This window comes from Lissotriton vulgaris, chromosome 10, assembly GCF_964263255.1.
Source record: "Lissotriton vulgaris chromosome 10, aLisVul1.2, whole genome shotgun sequence".
Classification (NCBI taxonomy): domain Eukaryota; kingdom Metazoa; phylum Chordata; class Amphibia; order Caudata; family Salamandridae; genus Lissotriton; species Lissotriton vulgaris.
In genome coordinates this window covers 58506818-58533139 of record NC_141698.1, presented here as the reverse complement: position 1 = coordinate 58533139, position 26322 = coordinate 58506818, and the positions used below count along the sequence as shown (strand labels likewise).

At 46.1% G+C, this 26322-nt stretch overlaps 1 protein-coding gene across 1 annotated transcript in view; it reads right to left on the bottom strand.

Moving 5' to 3' along the window:
• Positions 1–663: 663 nt before the first annotated feature.
• Positions 664–26322, bottom strand: part of PALB2 (partner and localizer of BRCA2) — a 76408-nt gene continuing 50749 nt past the window's right edge. Inside the window, exons 11-14 of the mRNA XM_086940453.1 lie at positions 20847–20963; positions 18568–18655; positions 11878–12026; positions 664–1871 (exon numbers count right to left, since the gene is read on the bottom strand). Of these exons, the coding sequence (XP_086796579.1) occupies positions 1640–1871; positions 11878–12026; positions 18568–18655; positions 20847–20963 (586 nt within the window). The 3' untranslated portion in view covers positions 664–1639. The remainder of the gene's footprint in view (positions 1872–11877; positions 12027–18567; positions 18656–20846; positions 20964–26322) is intronic.

The following is a 26322-nucleotide window of genomic DNA, read 5'->3' as shown; positions in this document are numbered from 1 at the left end:
CAGCACCACATTGTAGTCACACTATTAACTTGTCATTTCACTACCCATGGCTTCTGGTGGTTTCACTAATCTTTGAGAACCATGTTGGGAATCAGAGGGGAAATTAAATGAAATGCCTTGAAAGCAAAGGACAAACATACTCTAAACTCAAGCAAATACAGTTCTAGGTTCCCAAAAATATAGATACTGATGAACATTCATTTTTTAAATCTAGTTCTAGAGAATAAAAACTGCACTTATTTGAGCTGCTGAGCAGCAAAGAAAGAAGCCTGGTGTGACTTGACAAGACTGATGTTATGGGATTGGCTTATGGAAGTCACGTTTGTACTTTCTAGCTCCCAAACAGTTCTGTACTGAATCCTGTAAATGTTTCATAGCTGCTAAAATGTTACAGTAGAGAAAGTCAAGTATAATCCTCACCTCCTGTCCTGACACAATCCACAGATCAACATCCTTAACAAAAGTATTGGTCTAATGTTTGTCTCCATACAAATAAAACTCACACCTCAGTTACACAGTCATCAATGCTTTGTGAGATTGCCCAGTGAAAAAGGAAGTATTTATATAATACAGATGGCACTATAAGTAAGCCAGGAATAATTTTCCCTGGAAAACACAAATGTTCACTGCTTTTATAATATAAGAAACAAATCACTCAAAATGTATATACAAACATCTTTTATACATTATAACTTACTCCAAAAACAACAATATACATGCAAATATTGCACATGGCAAGTGTGATGTAACTAGGCCATCACTCACATTATACATCTCCAAAGGAACACAAAAGAGCTGTCGTATTCACCAACATGAAGAAAGAAACTGTACACAAACATAGGAACAAGTGAATGTTGGAAGTGAGCCCATAATCCTATTAATTAATCTCTTTGTGCGATCTGCAGAAAATAATATAGAAGGTTTCCTAAACAGATTATTATTAAAATCCCATTTTAAAGGTAGTAAGTTTAGAGTGTGGTGTAATAATTCAAGACATTCAAATAGTAGACAAAATGTTCATTAAAACCATGGAAAAGTGCCAGGCGTCACATAGTGCCTCAGTGTGTAGGATATAAACAGGGCTTGAAGAACCTTTTATATCTAGCCAGACCCACTACTTTAAATTACAGTAGCATACTGGACATTGTCATCTATCTGATTTGTGATCAGACCTACACTGGTGGCTTAGATGGGTTTATATACAAGAAACCCAGACTCCTGCCATAAGCCGTAGACATGAAACCCCCCATACAAACAGGAAGCTATCCCTGCTGACATCTTGAAATTATGGACTTTTAAGGTTTCTTAAATTACAGTGGACACGCGTGGGGAAGAGGGGCTGATTAAAACAAATATGAACATCAAGCACTATTTAAAATGGCCACCTGTTATCGCCACACCAAAACCATGTCTATGTTCTGCAGTTGTTCTGTGACCGTGAAAAAATGAGAGGGTAAGCTGCAGGATACTCTCTGTATGGTCCTGTGATGGAAGAAAAAACAGTAACACAACTGCAACTTTGGTACTAAGGAAATATTCTTAACATAATGATTGTTCTACACTTTGAATTTTTTTTCCAACAAGACTGTTCTTAGATGCGATGAAATATAGAACTTTGGCGAGTGTGCCAGGCTTCTGCTCACGTCTTCTCCTCACACATTTCAGAGTACTTGTATACATACACGCTGCCATCTTTCTGTCCAGCGAACAGATGGGATTCCACCATGCACCACTTGACCAAAGACCACTTCCCCAGGGAGCTGGGTGGAAGCAGCACAGTGCAATGTCCCAGGTGTAGATCCCAGAGTGCAATACTTCCGGTAGTCAACACAGCGACTGCCATGTGGTCTTTCAGGTCTCCTTCTAGATATCTATAATCAATGCAAAACAATTTTAGTGAAGCCAGTGTTCTACAAAGAGGTAAATTTTGTATGCACACATTCATAAAATATATATTTCAGCAAGCTGCAGTTCAGCATATAAATTTAACAGGAAGAGGTGCTGGAAAGATGGAGGATGCATTTTATAATAGCTACAAGTTGATAAAAATAAGCCTGCGAACAGTGCATCTTGCTAATTCTCAATATTTGAGTGTTTACTATTAGTTACTACTGCACAGCTGTTTCATAACATTTCAATTCATTCCCCATACATGAATCACAGGGAGTCAGGCACCACAGAAAAAGACTAAGGGCTTTATTTAGACCCAGGTTAATGTTGAGAATGAGCCATTTGGGAGACTGGTTGTACCAGATAAGTGTTTCTTTAACTGGGTCTTCAATGACCAAGTAAAAAAAGCTGTATTCAAAGTATTATGGCAACAGATTCGGTCTATAGGTGTTTCATCGATGGGATATACAGGGCTTTCCATTTAGCATCTGGATGCCTTAATGACTGGAGAATTCCAATACTGCCTTGGATAGAAAATGCTCCCTCCTAGGGTCTCTATTTGACAAGAGTGTCATCAACAGGACTGAAGTTGTGGAAGTTCTGTGAGAAGCAGAGAGTATCAGTTCACCAACAGCTCGGCCTTACGAAAACCTAATTTACCAGCCATAAAATGGTCGGACAAATTTACCATTTTCAACATTTGATCCTCTGATCCGATTTTCTTTCTCGAAATTGAGTGAGATCATTTCTCAGTTAGTCTCTTCTTGCCTTAGCAGAATCATTAGGTAAAGCATAGTATCACCTCTTCCAGTCACTGAGGATGTAGTTACCATTTATCTGAAGCATTTCACATTTGGGGGTATGTTGAGGGAATCAAATGCATAACTTAATAGGGCATCAGCTACAAAGGCTTTCTTTCTCCCACAATGCCTTGCACCTTTCACAAGTGCTTTCTTAGGCTTCTCTATTTTAGGAACAATATTAACATTATTTAAATGTAAAGATTATGCAGGATTGTCAACTCTCAAACAGGAGCACATAGCAGGCGGAATGGGTTGGGTGACATGTCCAGCCTGTAGCCTGCGATAATAACACATCCCCCGGCAACCTGTTCAAACGTAAGCTTTTTTATGAAATTACTTTTTCCACATTCGAGCAACAGCCTAAGTTAATAGTCTAAAGAAGGTTGTAGTCTAAAGGGGGGTATGACCAACAGTCATTTGCCAGCTAATCTAAGCGACCTACTGGGTTGGTAGATGCGGATAACATTGTCCAAATATTTCAGATACATTTGCAATAAACACTTTTGAAGAAACCGGTGTGAACATCCTAGACAGTTCTGAACCAAGACAAAAAGGGCCTCCCATAGCTGCTACTTCACCTAATTTGCTGTGTCTGGGATGGAATCTCAAATGGAGGATGATTCTGAAGTTAAGCAGTCACAGCTTTCTCCAATGCAGTACATGCATGTTAGTTCATGTTCGCTGAGTCCTGGCTTTCTAAAGTGATGCTGTAATTTTGTCTCAATCAGAAGCTGCAATGAATATCACTCTTTGCTTAATGAAATACTGATGATGGCAAAGATCAGAGGTGAGTAGTGGAACATTTAACTTTAATTCAGCCTTAAGCAGTATCCTACATATGTTTGTTAGGTTTCACTGCTCGCAGCAATCCTTCAATTACTTCTATTGATATTCGAAAATGTGTGACATCTATACAATAATGTGCAAGGTGCTTCAGAAGTGCTACGTTTGTTTTGTGTTCCTCGAACATTCTGAGGCCAAGTTCCGAAGAGCCCTAATAACCTACCTCTTCCGCCTAGCACTGCTGTAACCTCTTGATCTGAATACTCCATACTTCGCTCTCAGCGCGGGGACACGCCGGGGCGCGTAACCATGCGCTTTATAAAACTCTATAATAATAATAGAGCATGAAAATATGGGCTGGGCGGTTGGTGATTGATACCAAAATATCTGCTGGATCTAGCTGCGTAATGAGTTTAAGAGGCTCAACATTAACCATCAACAGGCTTAGCAGGGCATTGGAGGAGGTCAAAGGATTATCTATTACGATCTCTTATTAATGAATCCATTGCGGTAAAAAAAATTAAAAAACTAAGCAATCCTCACACAATCACTCAGAGAGAATATACAACAGACATTTGCAGAAACATTAGCGTAGTAAGCGTTTGGAATTATTCACAAAGACTCACCCACTGAGATGAGACAACTTTAATGTGTCAGGACAAGGTTTCAGTGGTCAAGGTTGCTTCATGATAGATCAGTAAAATGGCCTACAAATGTTATGTTTTTATTTCTAACAGTACTTGAATCGTATCCTTCACATTTCTGTTTCAGCTTCTTCAGTTCTCAGGAATTGGATAGCTCGTAGACTCACCGGCTTGAATCTTTCCCTGGTGTGGATATGGGAGCACTGTGGTGTTTTTTTAAAAGCAATACTAAGGAATTCCCATAGAAAAAAAAGATCAAAGTTTCCCTTTAATACCACAACCACCTCAGAGACCGCCCATTGCCTGAGTCCCCATTGTTCAGATTTCTACTACACATTGTATGGAAGTGTGTCCACCTCTGATCTTCCTTCTTGTGTTTTGTAAGTGTGTCCACCTCTGATCTCCCTTCTTGTGTTTTGTAAGTGTGTCCACCTCTGATCTCCCTTCTTGTGTTTTGTTTCTTCTGTTCCAAATGTCTACCATTTCTACAACCCACGTGAAAAGAGGACAAAAGGTAGAGTATGCTGCGAAATAAGTTATGTTTATTCCACACATCCCTGCCACAGAAAATGTCCTTCAACTCTTACAAACCTTCTATTACCGATCTCCTCCACCACTTCAGTGAATTCTATTTTAAAACATGGAGCATAGTCTTTTAAATTAGAAGGTCTCATGGAAACTCTTTCTTGCCGAAGGCAAGCACATGCTAGACTCAGCATTGTCTTACCATTCCAGAGATTTTCACCATAAGCCTTCCCAAAACAATGATCAGTTCCCTCCTCCTACTTACTTTGGCATAGCAAAACCTGACCCATATTCCAATCTCACCCACCCCAAGGAATATTAATAATAACTTGTCAGGGTAAACCCTAAAGTCACTAAAGTAACCTGAGTTCAACCCCCGGGTAGTACGGTAGCTATGGCACAGAGAAGAGAGTCTTAATTTAGGGCAACGTTAAAGAATTTATGCAGTGCCAAAATATTAATAGGGTCAAAACACCAAACAATAAAAAATATCAAACCAAATTATAAAAAGGTATTAAAATTTAACAAAATGACTTGAAAACAACAAGAATCCAACAAGGGAACCTTTAGATATGAATTGTTAAAGTTCTGTGTAAAAAATGGCACTCCAGAAAAACGAGTCTAAGGAAGCGGTAGGCCGGGATCTAGGCGCGATATCAATCTGACAGCAATAGAGAATGGATTGGATAAACCAAGCAGATTCGGCCCAGTCATGGATTTTACCTAATAACTTATTCTTTTTATAGAGCTCGAAATTCTCCAGCGGGGCAAGCCTGAATCTATATCTAAGGATGGTTCCCCCTTACTGTTCTGGAGGTCTCATAAGTCCAACAGTTTTCCACGTTCCCACTTTCCAGTGTTTCTGGAAATGTTCCTCTGGGTCACTTCTAAGGCTCCCTTGAGCTCAGAGGCAGCTCTTGGGGGCCAGGAGTCACTCCAGCAGAGGCTACTGGCAAGACCCAGTCCAGGTTTAGTTGGTACCAGGCACTTCAGGAAATAAAAACGCCTCTTGCAGAGTGTTGTATTCGGGTATCCACAGAGGAGGCTAACCAATTGACCCTTTGAGTCCACTTCTTTGTTATGTGTACAAAAGGGAGCAGGTCCAGTCCTTATGAGTCCCTCTCAGGTCAGACAGCAGGTCCAGTCCTCTTCTGATCATCCTGGAGGTCCAGAAAGAGTTCTGAGGAGGATTCCTTGTGGTGCCACATATATGTTTGAAACTAGCCAGTGGGTTGGTTATCTCCTAGTCACACCGCAACTAATAGAGAAACCTTTATGCCTTGTGCAAAGCTTGTGTCCACCCAGAGGTGTGGCCAGTCAAATCAGCAGTCCCCTCCCCGGTGTGCACTCCACACCAGTTTTGGGGGTAGGTCCACTCCGAATTGGTTTGGTGCCAGCCTGGCTTGTGGGGGGTAGGTGACAAAGGTTCGCCATCTACAGATCTCACCTTACATTTACAAGGTAATAAAGTTCCTGGGTCCAGCTTAACTGGCTTCCCTGCAAAGGAAAGAAAAACAGCTCCCTAGAACCAGGTCATTTTTATTGCTTTGGGAACAGGTTTCACACCTCATGAAGGCCTCAAATTGGCTAGGCAGCTGCTGGAGGCCAATCTGAATTTGCCCCCTGGATTATAAGGGAGAAAAAAAGTAACTTTTCTAAAAATGACTTTTCCTAAATATTTATTAACAGCCTAACTTCACAACAAATGTGACTTTAAATAAATATGAAATATACTCTCCGAATGACTTGTCTAGCATTTTCCTGTAAAAAGTTACAAATTAAAGTTTATAATCTGAACTTTTATATTTTCTTGGATTCAGCAACAGCCCGGCCAGTGAAAATAAAGTTTGGGGCCATGGAACAGGTCTATGTTAATTTAACACATACTCCAGTTTTAAATATCGGGCACCCTGCAATATGGGTGACGAGGCGTGGGATGACAATATTTAAAAATAAGGGTTTCCTGCCTATCAAAAAGGGTTATTGCAGTCAGGGTACAAAGGATAGGCCTAGAGCCTTGGTTTTACAGGCCCACTGTGGATAGCATAATTAGCGCTGCAGCCCACAGGTGGCATTTAACTTCCAGTCCTTCATTACATAATAGGGACGCCTAGACACGTCAAATATGTCAGTCAGCATAGCCATGCATATTATAGTGGGCTCTTTTCTGCCGCTCCCTTACCCTGAAAGTCTTTGGGGTGAACAATGAACAGACGTTACAGTCCTCACTTCAGTGATCTACAGGCAGGCAGAGGTTGCAGACCAGAAATTGATCCTTCTGAGCAAACTTGTGGTGGCAGTTTTTGCAAAACTGGAATGGTGTCTTCTCCATCCCCATGAGCATGTGCAATCTCCGGATCGGTCAATGAAAAACCTTTCACAAAAAAATCTCTGGTACCTTCACTCCGGTCAATGTTCAGTGAACTTCTCATCATTTTTGGGAAATTGTATTTCAATTGTTGGAGAGCCTTCAGCATGCATCCAGACCCAATGGCGGAAACAAATCTGAAATGGCGTAGGGTGTGCATGAGGGGCTGAACGTAATAGATGCAAGAGATTTTATTTTTTGGTGCTCCTGGCAAGAATTTGTTAAGACCTTATTCGTGAATTATTGAACATATCAAAGAACTTTGCCAGATGGCATATGTTTCTAATTTATGTTATGTTAAGCTTATTTCTAAAGCGGAACGTATACCCAGAGGTGTCTTGGCACTGATCCTGTAAGCAACTGTGGGCGGAAGAAAGGACCTACTGAATGAAAAGCCAGGTCTTCAAAAGTTTCCTGAACTGGGACAGGGAAGGAGCTAACCTACGATTCAGTGGAAGGAGATTCCAGGATGTGGCTGCTCGAACCGTAAAACTGCTACTACCCCATTTAGATTTTTTAAATCTGATGGGATTTATTCTGAAGGAGCCTGTATATCTTAGGTTTCTTGTTGGAATGTACCATGATAGTGCTTTCTTTAGAAAGGAAGGTCCTGAATCGTGGAGGGCTTTATAACTAAGACAGAGGGCCTTAAACTTAATTCTGTTTTTGACTCTCAGCCAATGAAGATCCTTAAGAGCGGAGGAAACAGAATGGTGTCCAGGCAAATCCAGTAGGAGTCTGGCTGCAGAGTTTTGAAGGATTTGCATTTGTTCAGATGTTGAGGTTGTAGGCAAATGTGGAGGCTCTTGCAGAATTCGATCTTGGACAATACCAAGGTGGAAACAACGTAATATTTTTTTAAGTATTCTCAAGGTATTGTAAGAGGAGATCACTGTGTTGATTTGATTGCCTAGGAGTAGGCGATTGTCAATCATGATTAGGGCTCCCGGTTTTATGGTATTTATTTTTTACACATTTCCGTCTGCATTTATCCATATTTTTTTTTAAATCATTTTATCTGTATTTATCCGCATTTATTTCTGTGGCAAGCAAAAGAAGACACTGCAGCTAGTATTTTTTCACATTTATTTAAACAGACAATGCACACTTTTTGACGTTTTTTTATAGTGTGACTTTGCCCCAAAGGTACTGAAGTGCTTAACATGAGCAACAGTTTGATTACACAAGGTCCTTTTCATTTTTACAGACACTGGGACATTAAGGGATTTGGTCAGAATCATGGGATGGCGAGGCAAACCCGAGACTTGAGCCTATATGTTTACATCCATGGTTAATTCACCACCAGTGCTATGGGTAGTGAAGGCGACATCACAATCATTTTGCCATTGCAGGGTTACATCCACTCTTAGCCCCACAGAAGTCATTTAATTCCTGCTGTGCGGCTAAGAAAATAAAGCTGAGTGAAAATCAAGAAACGTAAACAGGGATATTAGACTCCTGATTTCTTCCTGTTTTTCCCACAGCAGTGATGACCAGGCAAGTCGGGTGGTTCACTATCTGTACTCCTCACTAACGCTTATTGACCGCAACGTTCAAGTCTCTCCAAATCTACTTCTTGCATTTCCTCCACCCACAACCTTTTTGGTTGATGTATACACTCATTGCCATATAATTAATAAAATAAATGTAAAGACAGAGCCCACAGGTTGACACTTTAGGCCACCAAGTTTAATGCACTTGTAATGGGCTTTCTCAATACAATTAGTGATCGGGCTACAGAAATGTGGAACGTCAACGATTAGACATCTATATAGCTTTTACATGCTGAGAGCTACTTAACAAGTCACCCTTGTGTCCTCCTCACCCCTAGAGTATTCGTGTGGTTATACCTGTGTACTAAAAATGCTACAGTTAGCAGTAAGTCATTACCTGCAAGGTCTGTAAAGTACAGTGACTTAAGATTGTCCATTTATTTGAAAAGAAAGAACTACGGCCTGGGCTTCGACGAATAATCACGAGGGCTAGCATTCAAGCATTGCTCGAAACGGCACTTGGTGACAGTCGCTAGGGTTAGGTTTCAGATGTGGCAATATCTACTCACTCATTTGCATGCCTAAATTTCTATTGGACGGCTCTGCGCTTGGCTGGGAGCGAGCATTGCTCTCCAGGGAGAGGCTGCATTCCAGTGTCCTCTCCGCCTTGCATCCGAGTGCTCGAGCGCACATTACCAGGTGATCACTGCATCATGGGAACTCCGGCGTCTTGGGCAGAGCGCTGCACCTCGCTCCACCGGTGTGCCAATGAACCTGAACTACATGCTTGCCTTTGCCACCCTGTAACTAACCTCGGTGCTGTGCTTGGCTCTGGGCTGTAGCTGAGAACCAGGCACTGCAGTACCTTAGACGTGCAGATGTTCACGTGCACTTTCAGATGCATGGCTTCCTTCCTCGGGGTTCAGATCTACAGTGCTCCGAGGTCAAGTGGCAGACACTGCCCGATATATCGGTCTTTACTAAAACTGCTTTACGGTGAAGAATGGCTTTGCAGGTGTGCCACGGACACTAAAGAAAACACCGACCCCCAATACACTGGTTTCAAACTCATTTTAGGATGGCCGCAGCTTCTGCTGCCGTTGACAGCCAGGACCTTTACAGTGAAAATATTCAAAGATTTTGTTCCCCAGACTGTTTGGGAGTTAATGAAGCCATAAACTCGCTGTGGTGCCAGGCCCTCCTTAAACGAGCTCTCTTGATGGGCCTTTAAGCCTTTAATTTTACATGTAGATCAACAAAGAAATGCACTTTAAACTATGCCTCCGAAAAGGTAGTTACTACGAGCTGATGGTGAGACAACAGATGACAATCGTCCTGGTGTTGACAGGATGTCTGGGGGGGGGCAATTAACCCCCTGGCATGGTCAATAGTGTGTGATCTATTGATAAAGGTTGATAAGCGCTCTCGGCCTGTAGCTGCCTGGGATGGAGAGAGGCTCGCTCATTAACAGATCAGTCTCCCTTGGAAGCAGAGTGCTTAGCCCAGACTCTGGAGGGTGGGATGATTTAGAGGGGAGAATAATCTGCAGGACATCAGTAGCAGTTTCGGATTTCTTTCGTGGGCCCCTGTGCGCCTCAGACACTGATTTTCTACAGGGGCACATGGACACCATAAAGCGGTTTGTTAAGTATTTTTCTGTTTCTATTAATAAATACAGACAAAGGAATAAAAGCTTTCCATCTGTATTTATGTGTAAAAATCAGTTTAAACGGAAAACTGGGAGTCCTAATCATGATACCTAAACTCTTGGCTTTCCTGGTGGGAACAGGAATGGGGCCCATCTCAGCTGGTCAGCAAGGAGCAGTCCAGACGAGGGGATTACTGCAAAATATAATCAGCTTGGTTTTTCCAGCATTGAGCTTAAGGGGGTGTTTGTTCATCCAGCCATAAATAGATTTCATGTAATCGTGGATGCGAAGACGCGCATGGTTGACATCATTGGAGGCTGCTAGTACAATTTGCGTATTATCCACATAGGAGGTGAGGGAGAACCCGAAGGATTCAACCAAAGAAGCCAGATCAGTGACGTATATATTAAAAAGTGTAGGGCTGAGGGAAGAACCCTGCGGAATCCCGTAGGGCAAACGGAATCAGCTAGAAGAGAAGGCATCAATGTTGATTGTGTTTTCTCTGTCAGATATGAAGGATGAGACTAGATTAAAGGCGAGATTTTTTATGCCTTTTGATTCCAAACGGAGAATCAACGTAAAGTGATCCACCGAATCAAATGCCGCGGACAGATCCAACAGGATAAGGGCGGCTGACCCCCCCCCCCCCCCCATCCAGGATGAATTTAAGCTCATCAGTGGCCTTGATTAAGGTATTCTCTGTACTATGTTCAGATCGGAATCCGAATTGAGTGTGATCCAGGCAGTTAGAGTCCCTAATGAACTGTTTTAGTTGAGTATTCATCACCTTCTCTACTATTTTCGCTGGGAAGGGAAGTCTAGAAATGGGTCGATAATTGGCCAGGTCTTCGGGATCCTAATTAGTTTTTTTCTATAATGACAGTATGGAGGATCTTTGCCATTGGGGTCGAAAGATGCCTGTTCTGAACATGTTATTAAACAGGTTTGAGAGATGTTCTGCAATGATGTCAGGAACCATCTTTATAACTGAGGGCGGACAGGGACCGTTCGGGGAGCCAGACTGGTGGTCAGGATAAGCTCTTTTATTTGTGATGAAGAGACAAATCAAACTTGGAATAAAAGTGATGTTTACTGAGATTATATTTGACCTTTTCAACAAACTACTTTGAATTGTTTTGCTGTACATTTTCTATCTTGAAAATGCACTTCTAATAGTTTTGGTACCTGATCAATTCTGCATAAAATAAACATTCTTATTTAACCCAATGTTATACATCTAAGACAAAACGTCTAGAATGTGTCGTAGTGAGCAGGCAAGTGGGAGACAGGCAGGCCATGTCTTGCCAGAGTCTAAAGATCAGGACCCCCTCATTGGCAAGGAGATTTGTGCGACAATCTTCTAGTTTATCAGTAGAGTCTATCATAACCTGATGGTCTAGAAGCTTTTTAAGGAAGGTTGCTTTTGATGTAATAAACACTGAAAGAAAGCAGGATCTTTAGAGAAGAACTAAATGTTCCCAGCATGCAAGCTGTGGAACAGCAGAGACTGCTTATCTGAGTATTCACAACACACATTTGATACAGCATTATACAGACAGCGGGAAGTGTTCCTTCATGTCAGGCACTGCTAAAACCTTCAGGGGACAGCTGGTTTTGTAGAGAAGGGCTATTTTGATGTTACAGACCTTCCTACAATAAGGAGGATACTGGTAAATGTTTTGTAAATGGTAAACACAATTTATGAGCCCTTGGAACACTTACCTTCCAGTGTACCCCTTGGGAAGGGCATACGACATCACATGAACACTCAGAGCTTGCTTGGGATTTGTAGCAATCAGACTCAACACGTGTCTCTGGGAGGATTCACTTTCGTGGGTATGAGGGTGACTTACAATCATAAATAGCAGGCCCTGGTTTAGAGAAGAGAAAAATGAACCATTTCAAACACATTAACAAAATAAACACTTATTTCAATGCTCGAAGAGCAGGAAAAAAAGCCACTTCTTCAAATCTACGGTTGCCAATAATGACCATGTGATATAAGAGAAACCTTCCTGGTAATCAGCACATTGAATCATCATTAAAAGAACATGGATTAGGTGTGCAGCAAGGAGGACATACAGAGGTGATGGGATGACAAGATAAGACGGATGCCCACAAGATGGCACCTATTCAATGGTAACACCCTTTTCCAAAATAGCTATATTTGTCACTGCACAATCCAGGGATGCGACAGGATATAGAGAACGCAGTGCAGGCTTAGAGTTCACCAAGCAGTGTTCACCTCATCAAGCATTGTTCACCATCCACCAATGAAAGGATAGACCCCTAGAATAAGACTGGAGGGTAAACAGTAGTGGGTACAGTGTTTGTGCCATATACGAACCCAGTATAATGGAGATCCGCTCATGAAACATGGAAAATTTGATAAGAGGGAAGCAGCAAGAGGACCTACAAACGTAATGGAGTGGCGAAAGAAATGCTGCATCCCTTAAAGATAAATGGGTCTTTGTTTAAAGAGCTTTGTAATTCACTGCACATTATATGGATGAAAAAGCATAGAAATAAATTGCAGACCTAAAGCTTTACAAGCAAGGCTCACTCTCCACCTGTGTTGGAGCCTGGTGAACGGTGCACAATGCTGGCAACATACATTCCTGGTATGATCTGACTGTCTTGCTGCTACTCTCTTTCAAAGGCATAGCTGGCCTACAGTAACCTCCAAACTAGACTTTAACAGCATGTACTCCCCTCTACTAAACCAATTTCCTTGTAGCCCTTGTCTTCTGCAGAGGGCAGAGCCCTGGAACCTCTCACCTCCAAAGATCATGGTACAGGAGCCTCTCCTCACTGCTGGCTTACCTGCCCGTGAACATCTCCCCTCTGTAGACCTCAATGTTTCGGAACCACCTTCCACTGAAGACCGTGCTTTTCTGGGACCCTTTCCCTTTGTAGACTTAATGCTTTCAAGTTTCTTCCCTCTGAAAACCTCACTGCACTTAAAGGTACCTTCTCTAAAGATCAATGTTATCTTATTTGAATTGGGTATTGTGGATTTGGGTGTTCGTTTCTTTTTTTAAAAAAACCTTTATTGTGCAAATGGAAGCATACAAATACGGGCCTACAACCAATCAGGCCGGCCACGACACATTATGAGAAGCACATAAGTCAATAAGGAGGTTTCCCGGCAGTCACCCAGCGTTGTGCAAGCGAGCCGTCCAATCTTAGGAAAGCTAAATACGATCGCTGGAAGCAGGATTAAAGAAGGTTCATTTTATAATAGGAAGTATAGCAGGATCAGTTGCAGTTTTTAGTCATCTAAGTTCCCATAGCGGGCCACGATTCAAACATCAAGACATAAGGGCATCGATAAAAACGGGTATCAGCAGCGGTTCACAGCAATCAACTTATAGACGCCATGGTTCAAGTCAGTGCCCACCGTGGCCCATCACGCGCCCATCGACCACCTGATTATTGTGCTAATACATAACAAAGGAACCAGAACAGCAACATAGTTTCAATCATCCTCTATACTAACCCAAGTAATAAGAAAAAAAAGAGGGAGGGGGAGGGGGAAGGGGGAAGTATTATAAAGAGGAAAAGAAAGAACGCCGCGCTGCTGCACGCGCCCCACAGCGCTAAAAGCGCGCAAGACTGAGAGACCCGCTATCGGGGGTAGGACGTGCTAGTCATGAAATATGTGCAATTAATACCATAGAAGGAAAGCAGCTCACCCCCCAACCCCACCGGCTATCACGCCATGGGAGACACCCACAGACACAGCGTCCCGATAAAGGGATACAAAAGAGCCATAGAACTAAAGGGAAAACGAACAAGAAAGAGACCCCGTCCCACCCACCCCACCCTGCACAAGGCTACGGCCTACCCCCCCCCAGCAGCGTGCCTGTCGCCCTAAATAGAAACCCGAAATATAGAAAAGGTTAGAAATAGAGAAAGGAAACAGATGAGAAAAAAGGGGAAAAGAACCAGGGGGAGAGGAGACCATCAATCGAGTCGGTCGGCCCCTGCCCCCCGCCTTCACACACATTTATTCCACATCAAAACGAAATCGACACAGTCTCAGGTATTAGAAACATTCGAAGGAATCGGCCATATTGTCGTGGCTAAGGGCATTCCTCATCTCCATCCGTTAACCAGTGGTCCTCCGGGTTCAGACCGGCTCACCCCTGTCCTTTCCTGGTCATCGCTACCTTGCGTAGTAGAGTAGTAGGCAATAAACGTTTCGAGGTGGGGAGCCCACGGGATCAGAACAAAACGGGCCAAGGGTGTAAACCAGGGGACCCCAGCAACAGACGGCAAAGCAAGAACTTTTTGCGGCAGTTCAGACTTTCCAATAGCGACAATAAGAGCAGCAAACAGTACGGGTGCAGTCTCGCCGCCCAGGAAAGTGAGGCCTCCCCCACAAGGTAACAGCGGGACCTCACCGAGGCAGTTCGAATCGGAAATCCACATCGCTCCCCAATCATTCGAACAGGAACGGGCCCCAGCAAGGAGCCCACACCCGCGCCCGCCACAATCAAAGCTACCTGGAGATTCGGGGCCACAGGCATAGAGTCTTGTCGATGCACGGCGGCAGCACTCCTCGCAGCAGCTAAGGGGAGCGAATCTGCACACACTCGAAGTCGAGCCGCGTCCATGAGGGACGACCCAGCAGAAATGGCGGCAGACCTACCATCTTGCACAAAGGCATCGAGGGCCATGGCCGCACGTAGAGACTGTAGGGCGTCAAGGACATCGCCAAGCGTGGGCTCGCGCTCATAAGGACCAGGCCCCCGTGCACTTCAGCTACCCAAGTTCGCCGCCCTGAGTAGATCCGTGACCCAGGGCGCCGGCCGCCATCTTACAGGTTCAGCCGCGTCTCCACGCGCCTCAACTCCTGGAGCGGGCTCCCAAGCAAGGCCACCACCGGAGTCCCCTCGAGCCCCAGAAATGGCAACCTGGGTGCAGAAAGGAGGGCCACCAAAAGCGGGGACCGCCAACGCCACCGTCCCACGGACGCCGCCCCTCCGAATCTGGGCGCAGGGCTTCAAATTGGCCGGACAGGGCAACAGAGGGGGGGTATGCCTCTTGGGCGGTCTTCCCCCATCCACGGCGGGCTGCGCCCGTCCACAGGGCCCCCAGGCCGCCAGACCGGGCCCGGTCAGTTGCCACCGGCATAACCGCACAACGGCCTCTCCCAGCCGACCCCTCTCCTCCACCAGGGGCCGCCGCCGACACCTTCACTCCGGCCTACCTTCACAGGCAAGTCCCCGGTCTTCACGCCGCGGAGGCCCCGGACCAAACAGGGGCACAACTTCGGATCCGCAGCTCGCAGGAGCCCCCGGGACAGACGGTGAGTACGAGCGTTGCTTCACCTTTCCATTTCTTCCCGAGTGTGTCGCCTCGGGGCAGGATACTTATCAGGATATGCATGTTAGGCGGGGGTGTTCGGTTTTAGCATCGGCTCTGAATCTTTTCTTAATGTCTCCTTCAACAGGTCTGTGCCTAGAATGTTAGAATATGAAAATTCCAAGAGTGGTGTGGATAGAATCTCAGTGAAATAGGATGTTGATGAGCGCAGGCGCTTTATTGTCAATTATTAAGCCACCTTACATGAGGGCTGAGTAAAGTGCCATGTTTACAACACTAGAGACAAAGTTTATATAGAGAATTCACACCATCTCTGAAATGACTTTACATCTCTTGCTTATTTTCCCACCTCATAACTACTCACCTGAGGTGGATAGTACCAGTAGGGTGAGGTGGAATGACCGGTGAATCTCACCCATCATCCTTCTTTGAGCCTTTATGCCACATCTCATTTTTTCAGACTGGCGCTCCTGGGCGATTCGATGTTGTACCTCCTACTTTTTGCTGGCATCAAGCTTTAACTGCAACAGCAACACCCTGTGTGGGCCTGCCTTTGGGCTGCTGTGCCACTGAGTGATCTTTCGATGCGGTCGGACGTATTCTGACTGATCAAACTATGTGTTCTTGTCGAAAGAAACACGCCATACATGAAACAAATGAGAGCAAGACATGACTGGACATTTTCCTCAGCATTGTAACATCCCGCTCCATGCGGTATTCACCATTCACAGGATTCTAGACTACGTACTGTTTTATTCAAAGTATGTGTGTGTGTACAGTTCGGTACACAGAGATGAAACCATGGCTGATCAAGGACATGACCTTGCTTAATTTCTTCTGCGATCACACACATGCCAAACTAAGAGAACTTGCCATCAAAATCTGACTTGACCTATATTATGCACAAAGGTGTTGCAGAAGTGCTTTTGGACAAGCATAACCTTCCTTACAGGAGATTAACTTGAGTTTATTTTGATGATCTGTTTTCTAATGCAGCCACAGCATTGTCACCTATTATTAATACAGTCTATAAATTCAGCATGGTAAGTGTCTAATGATAGGTGTGCAGATATCACTGAGATATTTCACTTAAGGCATTTTTGTTGCCTTACAACATTATACTTATTTGTTAACTCAGATCTTGCTCGCATGCAATTTGATCCATGGCATTCATTTTTTTCCAGTGCAAAGGTGATAATCCAAATGGTCCAGAATCAGACAGCAAGACTGATTCATAAACAGCCTAAATAGCCGTCAGCCAGACCTGGACTGGTAAAACTCCACTGGCTCCCGATAGCCCAATGAGTAGCCTTTAAGACATGATGCTCAGCTTTTAAGGCGTTGCATGGCAATAGCCCCAGATTCATTAGCAGTACGATCACAAAGTATACACCTTTGCGTAGTCTACGTTCAGCTCATCTCTTCCTGCTAACCACTTCGTCTTTTAGACGGAAACGGCAGGGAGGATGTCGCTTCTCCCATCTAGCCCCCATATTCTGGAATTCTCTCCCCCTGGCACTCAGAGGTTGTGACTATCCTTCCGAGTTTCAGAAAGGCTTTGAAAACATGGCTGTTTGAGCAAGCATATGTCTAGTAATTCTGCTGCAACAGTCTTCATGTCCAGCGCCATGAAACCTACGGGTGTCCGCGCGCTTTATAAGTGGTTACTAACATAACATCCTATACCATGGAAAAGGTGTAAAGGGGTCTTTCTGATGTATATGGTGGCAACGGAAGAGTATGAAATGCTGGTTGATAGAAAAAAAGCATTCGGTTCCATTGCTTGGGTTCAGAGGGCCAATGCATTTTTAGGACACTAGCTAGATGTATACTTGTGAAGGGTACTGGTGAAGCGACTTATTTTGATGAGCTGTGGACAGACTTGAGAAATGTTTTAAACTTTAATGTAGTATAACATTAGATAGGCATAATTTCTACAGTTATAGTGGGAGACCCAAAGAAACATTTGAGGAGTTTCTTACACTATTACGTCGTTTAGCCAACTCCTATAATTTAGGAGCAGCTGTGGATTAAATGATTAGGCTGTCCCTCAATCCACCCCATCCTTTATGTGTCATCTCGAGGTAGGACTGGATTTTACTGTGGATCAGAAAAACCCTTAGTTTGTGGACAAGATCATGGGGGAATCCTGAGGCCCATTTTACAAAGGAAGTGCTGATGGATTGCCTGGCTTTAGACACTGCTATGGCAATTTCCTGGATTAGATACATTAAATGTGTTTTTTTAAGATCTGGATCTAGTGGAGTTCTTTCACATGCCAGAGGCTATTGATGCAGGAACCAAGATGCAGGTGAAGGAAATGTTCCTGAGAAGGCAAGCTAGACCTCACTCTGAGAAATCTGGCTAACTGCTTTCCAACATTAACTACAGTCTAATTAAACAGTCTCTGTGCTGTGAGTTTAATCTGCTCAGTGTCCCAAATGTTAAGCATAGTTTGATCTTACGAGACTTCGTTTGAATCTTTTCCATTATTTTGTAGCATTTCCCCAGACAGGGTGATTGGTATGCCACATTGCCAAAGTGTCCTTGTGATAATGCGTCCCTTCAAAACAATATGCACTTTGATTTTTCATCAGTTATATTTTTCTCCATGCAAGCTTTATCTGATACCAATTTTGGCCACCAGTAGCATCAGACATCACACTTGTTATCTTCATCTTGTCTTCCTTTGTTAAGGTGAGGGATCTGTTACATCATTGCAACTGAGTTGTATGGACCTGGGGTTTTGAGTTTTATCAACTCTGAATCTTTTTCCTGTACCTCCTTCAGATGTCCTTATCCCCCCTGACTTTCTGTAATCCCTGTGGTAGCACTTTCGTCTGTTCTCTGTGCATATGTGGTGGGTCTGAAAAAGTTCCAAGAGAGGCAGATGGTGTGCTATAGGTAGAATTTCTATGACATTGCCATTGATGTGTGCAGACAGTTCTTCTTTTCAGGTATTAAATCTACTTTACACAAAGAATGAGTTAGGGGACAGACATGTTTACAGCAATCGCACTACAGTATGTCTGCCTCGCTTTGGCTTTTCCAATTTCCTCCTCAATAGTTCTATGGACTCACCAGTTCAGAATAGGCCTGGAGGCAAATAGAAGTCTCCTGTGGATGTCCAATGGGAATCTTTTTCAGAAGCTGCCCACTGCTGGCATTCCTGCGGGGAGGGAAAATGCACAATATTAGGTATTTTTATTTCTAAATTTGTATTTTTACTTCAATCCTGCACTTCATTCTCTAGTGACAGATTCCTCTGCTCCTTCCAGGTTTTGCATGACATGTAGCCTTTAGACAGAATTCACATCTGAACAATTCTTCTGTCTCCAGAACACCCCAAACCACACCTCCAAAATCAGGGTCTAGAACCCTAGCTTCCGCCTCTCAGGTAGACATCTAATACTTTTACGTAGGAAGGCAGAAAGAAATGCTGTCTTACGGATCTTCCTTGTAAACATCACTATGGTCAAAGTGCTCATATCTTCAAGGCTTAACTACAGTAACTTTTTCAAACTTACTAACCCATTGTTTGCTGCGTATCTGCCTACCGTAAGACCTTGCAATGATCACATTACTCTGAAGCATGCCTCGTTCAACCGACTTCCCATTTCCAAGTGCATCCAGTTCAGGATGATCTGGTTACTATGCACTGTGCAGTAGGCTAGAATCAATAACCAACATCCAAATTTGGAAATTCAGGGACTGTTTATTAGTTACACCTGTCCAGTCTGTTCTATTAAAACCCTTAAAAATACTCCACTACAAGAAGTGTTGGGCAGGTGGCAGTGTCCATCCTTGCTTTTGTTCTTTGGAATAGTCCATATGCCATCAGTGACATCAAAGACGACCTGAGCTTCCTGGACCAGGATACTGTGATTCTATGCAATTGGCTTTCTATATTCCCACTCCGGATGCCTGTGTCCGTCTTGCTTAATGCCAAAATACCACCACATGGTCTATGTTACACTTTATCAGTGTTTTCACTAAATTAATTTAACAGTGCTAGAGCACTGAGCAAACCAGCAAATCACGGTGGCAACAGCTGTAAACAAGGGGATGAAATGGCTTTAACACAGACATTTGGAAATTCACTTATAATAGGTCCAAAAGTAATGTTTCAAGAGACGTTCGTTCGACTCATTGCATAGGGTCTTGTGAAGCAACAGTCTTCCACAAATTCATCTGAGAAAGGGCAATTATGGCATATGGCAAAGTACCGATTTACATGAAAATGTACCTTGACAGCACCACTGACACACTGGCCTGATGAAAAATGGCAGAGGAAATACTACAGCATCCCATGTCGCCACATCATTACTTTCAATAGTGTAGGGTAAGGAAAGACTCTAGGGTGTGAAGAGCCCATAACTATTTGGAAAGTGAGGTCTCATTACCTGGTTAATGATCTGTGGATTGGGGTGTTCGCCACTACATTGTGGAGCACAGCTTTGAAGGAACATCAGAGAAAACGAATTGCAGCACTGCTCTGAAATTTGTAGATATACACCAGCACCACTTAAGGTCACTCCTAACCTGATATTTCTATAGTTAGGAATCAACCATTTAAAGAATTGAGTTCTTGGAAGATAGTTGACATTTGTAAAGGCAATAGTAGTCCAGATGATTTTAGATGGACAAAAATAGTGAAACGTGATCTGTTGTTGAACATCAAATTCAGGTGACAACATAGTTAATTTTCCATTTCAAATGTCAGTCAGTCAGTCAAATCAATTTTATTCGGCCAGCTAAAGTCATAAAAGTACAACATAAAACATCTATAGACATAAGGCATTGTATAAGCATCATTTGAATCAATTAAAATTCATATCTTTGTATATTTAGAATCTATTAAAACGTCATACAAAAGGTAATAAAAACCAACCACAATTACATTTCTAATGGTATTGCCCTATTTGAGTATCAATAATCCCTTCTGGTTAGTTCTATTTAATTAAATCACGAATTGGTAATAATAAACCTGTGCAAACCAAGCAGTGACGAAACTGCACAATGTCCCCCTAAAGTAATAACCTATTGGCTTTTTTAGATCGTCGTGGAAGAGCACTGCGGTTTTGTAGAGTGAAGATCCTCTTTGAGTAACTCTTTGTGGGAGTGATGGAGGCACATTCTCTAGAAAACACGATAGAAGCAGACAAGGGTGAGGTTTCATCAGGGAACTACGGGCAATGAGCATGGGAACAAGGAATCATGCGGTATCGCAGTATAGGATGGCAGGGTGAAAATCTTGTCTCTTGACCAGGGGCCGGAAAGGTCTCATGACAGAGTGCAATAAAATGGTGGCAAAGTGAACTACTAAGACCTGCAATCATAAACTGCAGCCTGCTTCTTACCAAATGACAGCATTGTTGGCTGCAGTTGTCCCAACTAAAGCATTTCTCTCTCCTTCCACCTCAGCAAAGGACAGGACGGTTTCCTCTGGAGAGCGCAGAACAAGAGTCTCTTGGCTCCTAGTTCGGAGGATGGGAGAGCGAGAGGTCAATATAAAAACAAAAATGACACAAGGTTTTCCATTACAAGTCTCTACTAACAATCAAGCAGGTCTGGGATAGTTTCCTGTCTGGCATCCAAGAAAATGAGCACCAACAGAGGCAAACTTATTTATCAAGGGCTTTGTCAAACCTTTACTATTCCTTGTACATTTCATACAGACCACAATTTATTACCTTTACTTCAGTCAACAGGTTGGCTAGGTTCTTGTCAGATAGCCCTCAATTTACTCGTGCTACATCCAAAAACATTTCTCCTCTGACATCTTTAGGTTTAAAGCATTTTTTATTAAGACAAAAGAATACGGGGAATGGGAGCAGGAGGTCAGGGTTACATACAACACATTAGAGAGAAGAAGTGCAATATCAGGAGCGTTGTTAAGAAACAGTTCGTAGTCCAGAGGAAAAGGCATTGGCAGATGAGAGGACAAAAAGCAACCTTTATCCCTGTTCTAAGCATTACCAGCCCCCAAATCCAAACAGAAAAAGCAAAGAGAATAACTCAGAAAGGCACAACCCAACCCCTCCCGGAACCCCTGCCCCAAGAAAAAGGAAACAAGTCCCCAACTCCCCCCAACCCCCCCGTCCAATGGCCCACCACCAATACTGCCCGCCCCTAAGCCGCACCCCCGCCCCCCCCCCCCCGGAACCCGCCCCCAAATTATCCTACTCTGCCGGAGTCACCGGCGGCATCAGCCTCAGAAGTCTGAGGTACCTCGGGCAGGTGGGCTCCCTGAACTCGGTGGTTAGCAGCGCGAGGAAGGGTTGCCACAGCTCATCAAATTGGTCAATCTCCCCCGCCACTGTGAGCGACAGTTTCTCCATCCCCAACACATGCCAGAGTCTATGTAACCAACCCGTAACGGAGGGGACAGTGGTGGTGCGCCAATGGATAAGGATATTCTGGACCGCAGACCCCAATGCGATTGCGATCTGCCTACCTCTGCGAGATTTCAGTGGGTACATCAACCCATTAGGGAGGCCCAGCAAGACATACGCCGGGAAGCGCGGGAGCTCGATTTCAAAGTGTTTATCCACCTCATCCAGAACCTCCTTCCAATAGGCGGCCAGCAAGGGACAATCCCAAAGAATATGTGAGAGGGTCCCCACCTGCCCGCAACCTCTCCAGCACCCCCTGTCAGTAAGCCTATGCATCTCACACAATCTCTCTGGGGTGTAGTACCAGTACGTGAACACCTTGGTAAACGTCTCAGTGAGGCCGGTATGGTACGCAGAGTGTCGTGCCCGGTGTGCGATCTGGTCCCATTCCTTGTGGCTAAGTGTTCTGCCCAGCTCCCTGTGCCATCGTTCCCTCCCCGGGTTATAATAGTGGAACGGCGGGGGTTGTAGATGCTTGTAAAGATCAGTGATCAATTTGGCATCGGAGGTGCGGGTCACCAGCCACTGCTCATACGGTGTAATTTGACGGTCGGCGGTGTCCCGCACTTGGGGCTGGAGGGCCCAATGCCAGACCTGCATGTAACGTAGCCTATCCAACTCCGTCAGGCCGAAGTCTTGCCGCAGCTGCTGAAAGGGAACCACGCAGTCAGGCCCGTAGACCTGGAAGAGCGCCCTGCAGCCCGCTGTTCTCCAGTGGGAGAAAGCGCCCGGCTCCATCCCTCAGGATTACCCACTATGGGTGTAAACGGTGAGGGGAAAGAGGAAAGGCCCCGAGCCTCGCAAACTGCGTCCCACACCCTCAAGGGGACCCGCGTGACGAAAGAAGCGTATAGGTTGGGGGGACGATGAGCACGGCGTAAAAATGGAACCTCCTGCAGAGTGCGGCCAGCCACGGCCTGGTCCTGAAAAAGCCAGTGCTTGTCGGACTCCCACCTGCTCCACTCTACAAGGTATCGTAGCTGCGCCGCCTGAAAGTACTTACGGAGGTCTGGAATGCCGAGGCCTCCTGCTTCCGGGGCAAGCGTGGAGAGGACCCTCTTCATCCGCGGCTTGCGGCCTTGCCAAACAAAGTGGGAGATGTCGGCCTGCATTTGTCGAATCCAGCCCACTGGAGGCTGGAGAGGGAGGGCACGAAAAAGATATAATATCTGGGGCAAGACCGTCATCTTAACCGCCGCGATCCGTCCTAGCCAGGACAGCAGGCCCTTACTCCAGCGGCCAAGCTCCTCCCTAATCTTCTTACTAAGAGAAGTGTAATTGGCCGCCACCATCTCCGGCAACGTGGGTGCCAGTAGGATACCTAGATATGGTACAAGGGACGAAGACCACTGCATGGGGAATAGTCGCTGAAGGTCCCTCCTAGTGTCTGCAGCCAAAGACACATCTAGAGCCACCGATTTGCTCATGTTCATTTTAAAGCCGGCCACCCGTGCAAAGGCATCCAACTCCTGGATGCAGGCTGGTAGGGACCTTCTGGGGTCGTCTAGGGTCAGCAGGACATCGTCCGCATAAAGGCTGACAGTGTGAACGTACTGGCCCATCCTAATCCCAATAGCATCCGGGTTGTGGCGGATCCTTTGGGCGAACGGCTCCATGTAGAGAGCGAACAAGAGCGGAGAGAGGGGGCAGCCCTGCCTCGTGCCGCGCTCGATAGCGAAACCACGGGAGCTACACCCGTTGACTCGCACAGACGCCGAAGGGTACTTATAGCAGTTGAAGACCATAGTGCGGAATTTATCACCAATTCCCAGTTTCCTGAGAACTAGCTCGAGATACGGCCAATGAACCCTATCAAAGGCCTTCTCCGCATCAACTGCCAGCAACATCCGCGCCCCGGGGATCCGCGAGGCCTTCTCCAAAACGTGCGTCACTCGCTTGGTGTTGTCGACCGTCTGCCTGCCGGGCACAAAGCCAGCCTGGTCCGCCTCAATCAGACCGGGGAGGTGCAGGGCCAGCCTGGACGCCAAAATCCCCGTGTATAGCTTGAGGTCGACATTTAAGAGCGAGATAGGCCTATACGAGCCGCACAGAGCCCGGTCTTTTCCGGGTTTCGGGATCACCGATACCGTCGCCCTCAAGAGATCCGGTGGGATAGCTCCCGGGTCGGCGAAGGAATTAAACAGCCGAGTTAAGACAGGGGCCACAATCGGGCAAAAGGTCTTATAGAACAAGGACGTGTAGCCGTCCGGGCCCGGAGCCTTCCCGTGCTTCAACCGAGCTATAGCAGAAATCACCTCCTCAACGTGAATATCCCGCTCCAGGTATTCCGCCTGAGCGGGGTCCAGCGCCGGAAGGGGCACCGACTCCAGGTAGTCCTCGGCGACCCGCGGCGAGGAGGGCTCCGCAGCGTACAGCGTTTCGTAGAAGATGCAGAAAGTTTCCGCCACCTCCGCGTCCCCGGAAACCGCCACTCCGTCTGTACTCACAAGTTCCTTCACGACGTTACGCTGTTGCGCGACCCGAAGTCGATGCGCCAGGAGCTTGCCGCACCTGTCCCCCCCAGTGTAGTAGGCATGTTTCAAGCGCAAGGCGGCGTATTCGGCTCTATCCAGGTCCAACGCCGACAGGAGCTTCCCAGCCGCCTTCAGCTGCCTCCAAACCCTCGGAGCACCCGTACGGCGGTGGACCTGCTCAAGCTCCCGGACCTGTACAGTCAGCTCATCCCTCTTCCGTTGCCGCTCTCTATTTTCCGCCGAGGAGATGGAGATAAACTCCCCCCGAAGAACCGCCTTCAATGCAGCCCACTGTGTCGCTAGTGAAGTGTCGGCATTGCTATTGTGCGTCTGATAGTCCCGTATGACCTCTTCTATACGTTTCACCACCGTCTTCTTGTGTAGAAGGGTGTCCCTAAGGCGCCACATCCCCCGAGAGGGGGAGGCCGCCGGCCAAGCAAACGCGCCTGTAACCGGCACGTGGTCAGACAGTGACAGGACCCCGATGTCCGCCGTCGTAGCGGCGGCACGCATCGGCCCACTAACCAGAAGATAATCCAGCCGTGCATAGGTTCGGTGCGCATGCGAAAAGTAGGAGTAGTCCCTGTCTGTGGGGTGCATGGAGCGCCAGAGGTCGTGTAAGTCCATGTCCGCAATTCGGGCCTTCACAGCCTGGGAAAGTTCTCCAGTCTGCGGAAACCGCTGTACTGACCTATCCAGTACCGAATCAAAGACAATATTAAGGTCCCCCCCTAGGATAACATGGCGATCGGGAGAGGCAGTGACATCCACCAGTACCGAGTCCAAGAAACGTTCCTGATGGTCATTCGGGCTATAAACGGAGCCAACCGTAAACGCTATGCCTCCCAAACGGAGGCGATAGGCCAAAAGCCTCCCCTTCTGCTCAGCATGTTTATACAACACCTCCCCCCTAAAGGAGCTCACTATGAGGATGGCCACCCCCGCGGTTTTGGTCGCTGCAGAGGAGAAAAACTGGGTAGGGAACTTAGCAGAAAGCAATATATGGCAGTCGCGGGACAACAAGTGGGTTTCCTGCAAAAGGCAAATGTCAGCCTGCGTCCCCTCAAGCAGGGACAAAATCGCCCTGCGCTTAACAGGATTATTCAGTCCCTTAACATTAAGGGTCACCACCTTCAGGGACGACATATCACCCAGGGACCAGGAACGCTATGCTGCGGGCCAGGAACCAGAGGGCGGGGGGCGCGGGGCGGCAGCGCGGGACAGGCCAGAGCAGGCCAAGCGTGGACAAGGACAGCATCGGACGGGACTCCCCCCAACTTCAGAACAACACTCAACCCCACCCCAAACACACCCATGGCAACTAGCCAAATGCAAACTCAAACAACCCATTGTCTCAGTCAAGCCCCAAAACGGGCAAGTCCGTAGAAAGTAGAAAAGTGGACGTCCAGCCACTCACCTCGACCCGCCCCCTCCCATCCCCCCCCCAGCCCCAAACCTGGCATCGAAGAAGCTATGTTCTTCTCCCCCCGGAGTGAGTCTAGGCCGTCAAGGCCACGCCGTTGGAGTCGGCCAAGTTCTCGGCTGCCGCCCTCAGGGCACCGGCCATGTCCGCCCTGATAGTAGGGGGGTCAGGACGCCCAGCGCTCGCTGCCGATCGTCTCCTCGCCGATCTCCGCCGGCCCCTTCTCTCTGATCGCCTCCACGACGTTGTGGCTCCATCCTCCTCCGTAGCCGTGAGTCCCAGGACACCGCAAACGTCTTGCAAGGAGCGTAGTTGATGCAGCACTCCATTCCAGCGAAAGATCAAGCGAAAGGGGTGCCCCTAGGAGTATGGGGTCTCCTGGTCGCGCAGGAAGTCGGTAGCAATCCTAAAAGACCTGCGTTTCTGCAGTGTGATGGCGGACAGGTCCTGGTAGAGCGCAACAGGCCGTTCTCGGAAAGTTAGCGGCTGTTTCCTGCGGGCTTCAGACATGATGCGCTCCTTCAGCGGGAAGTCGGGCAAAAAA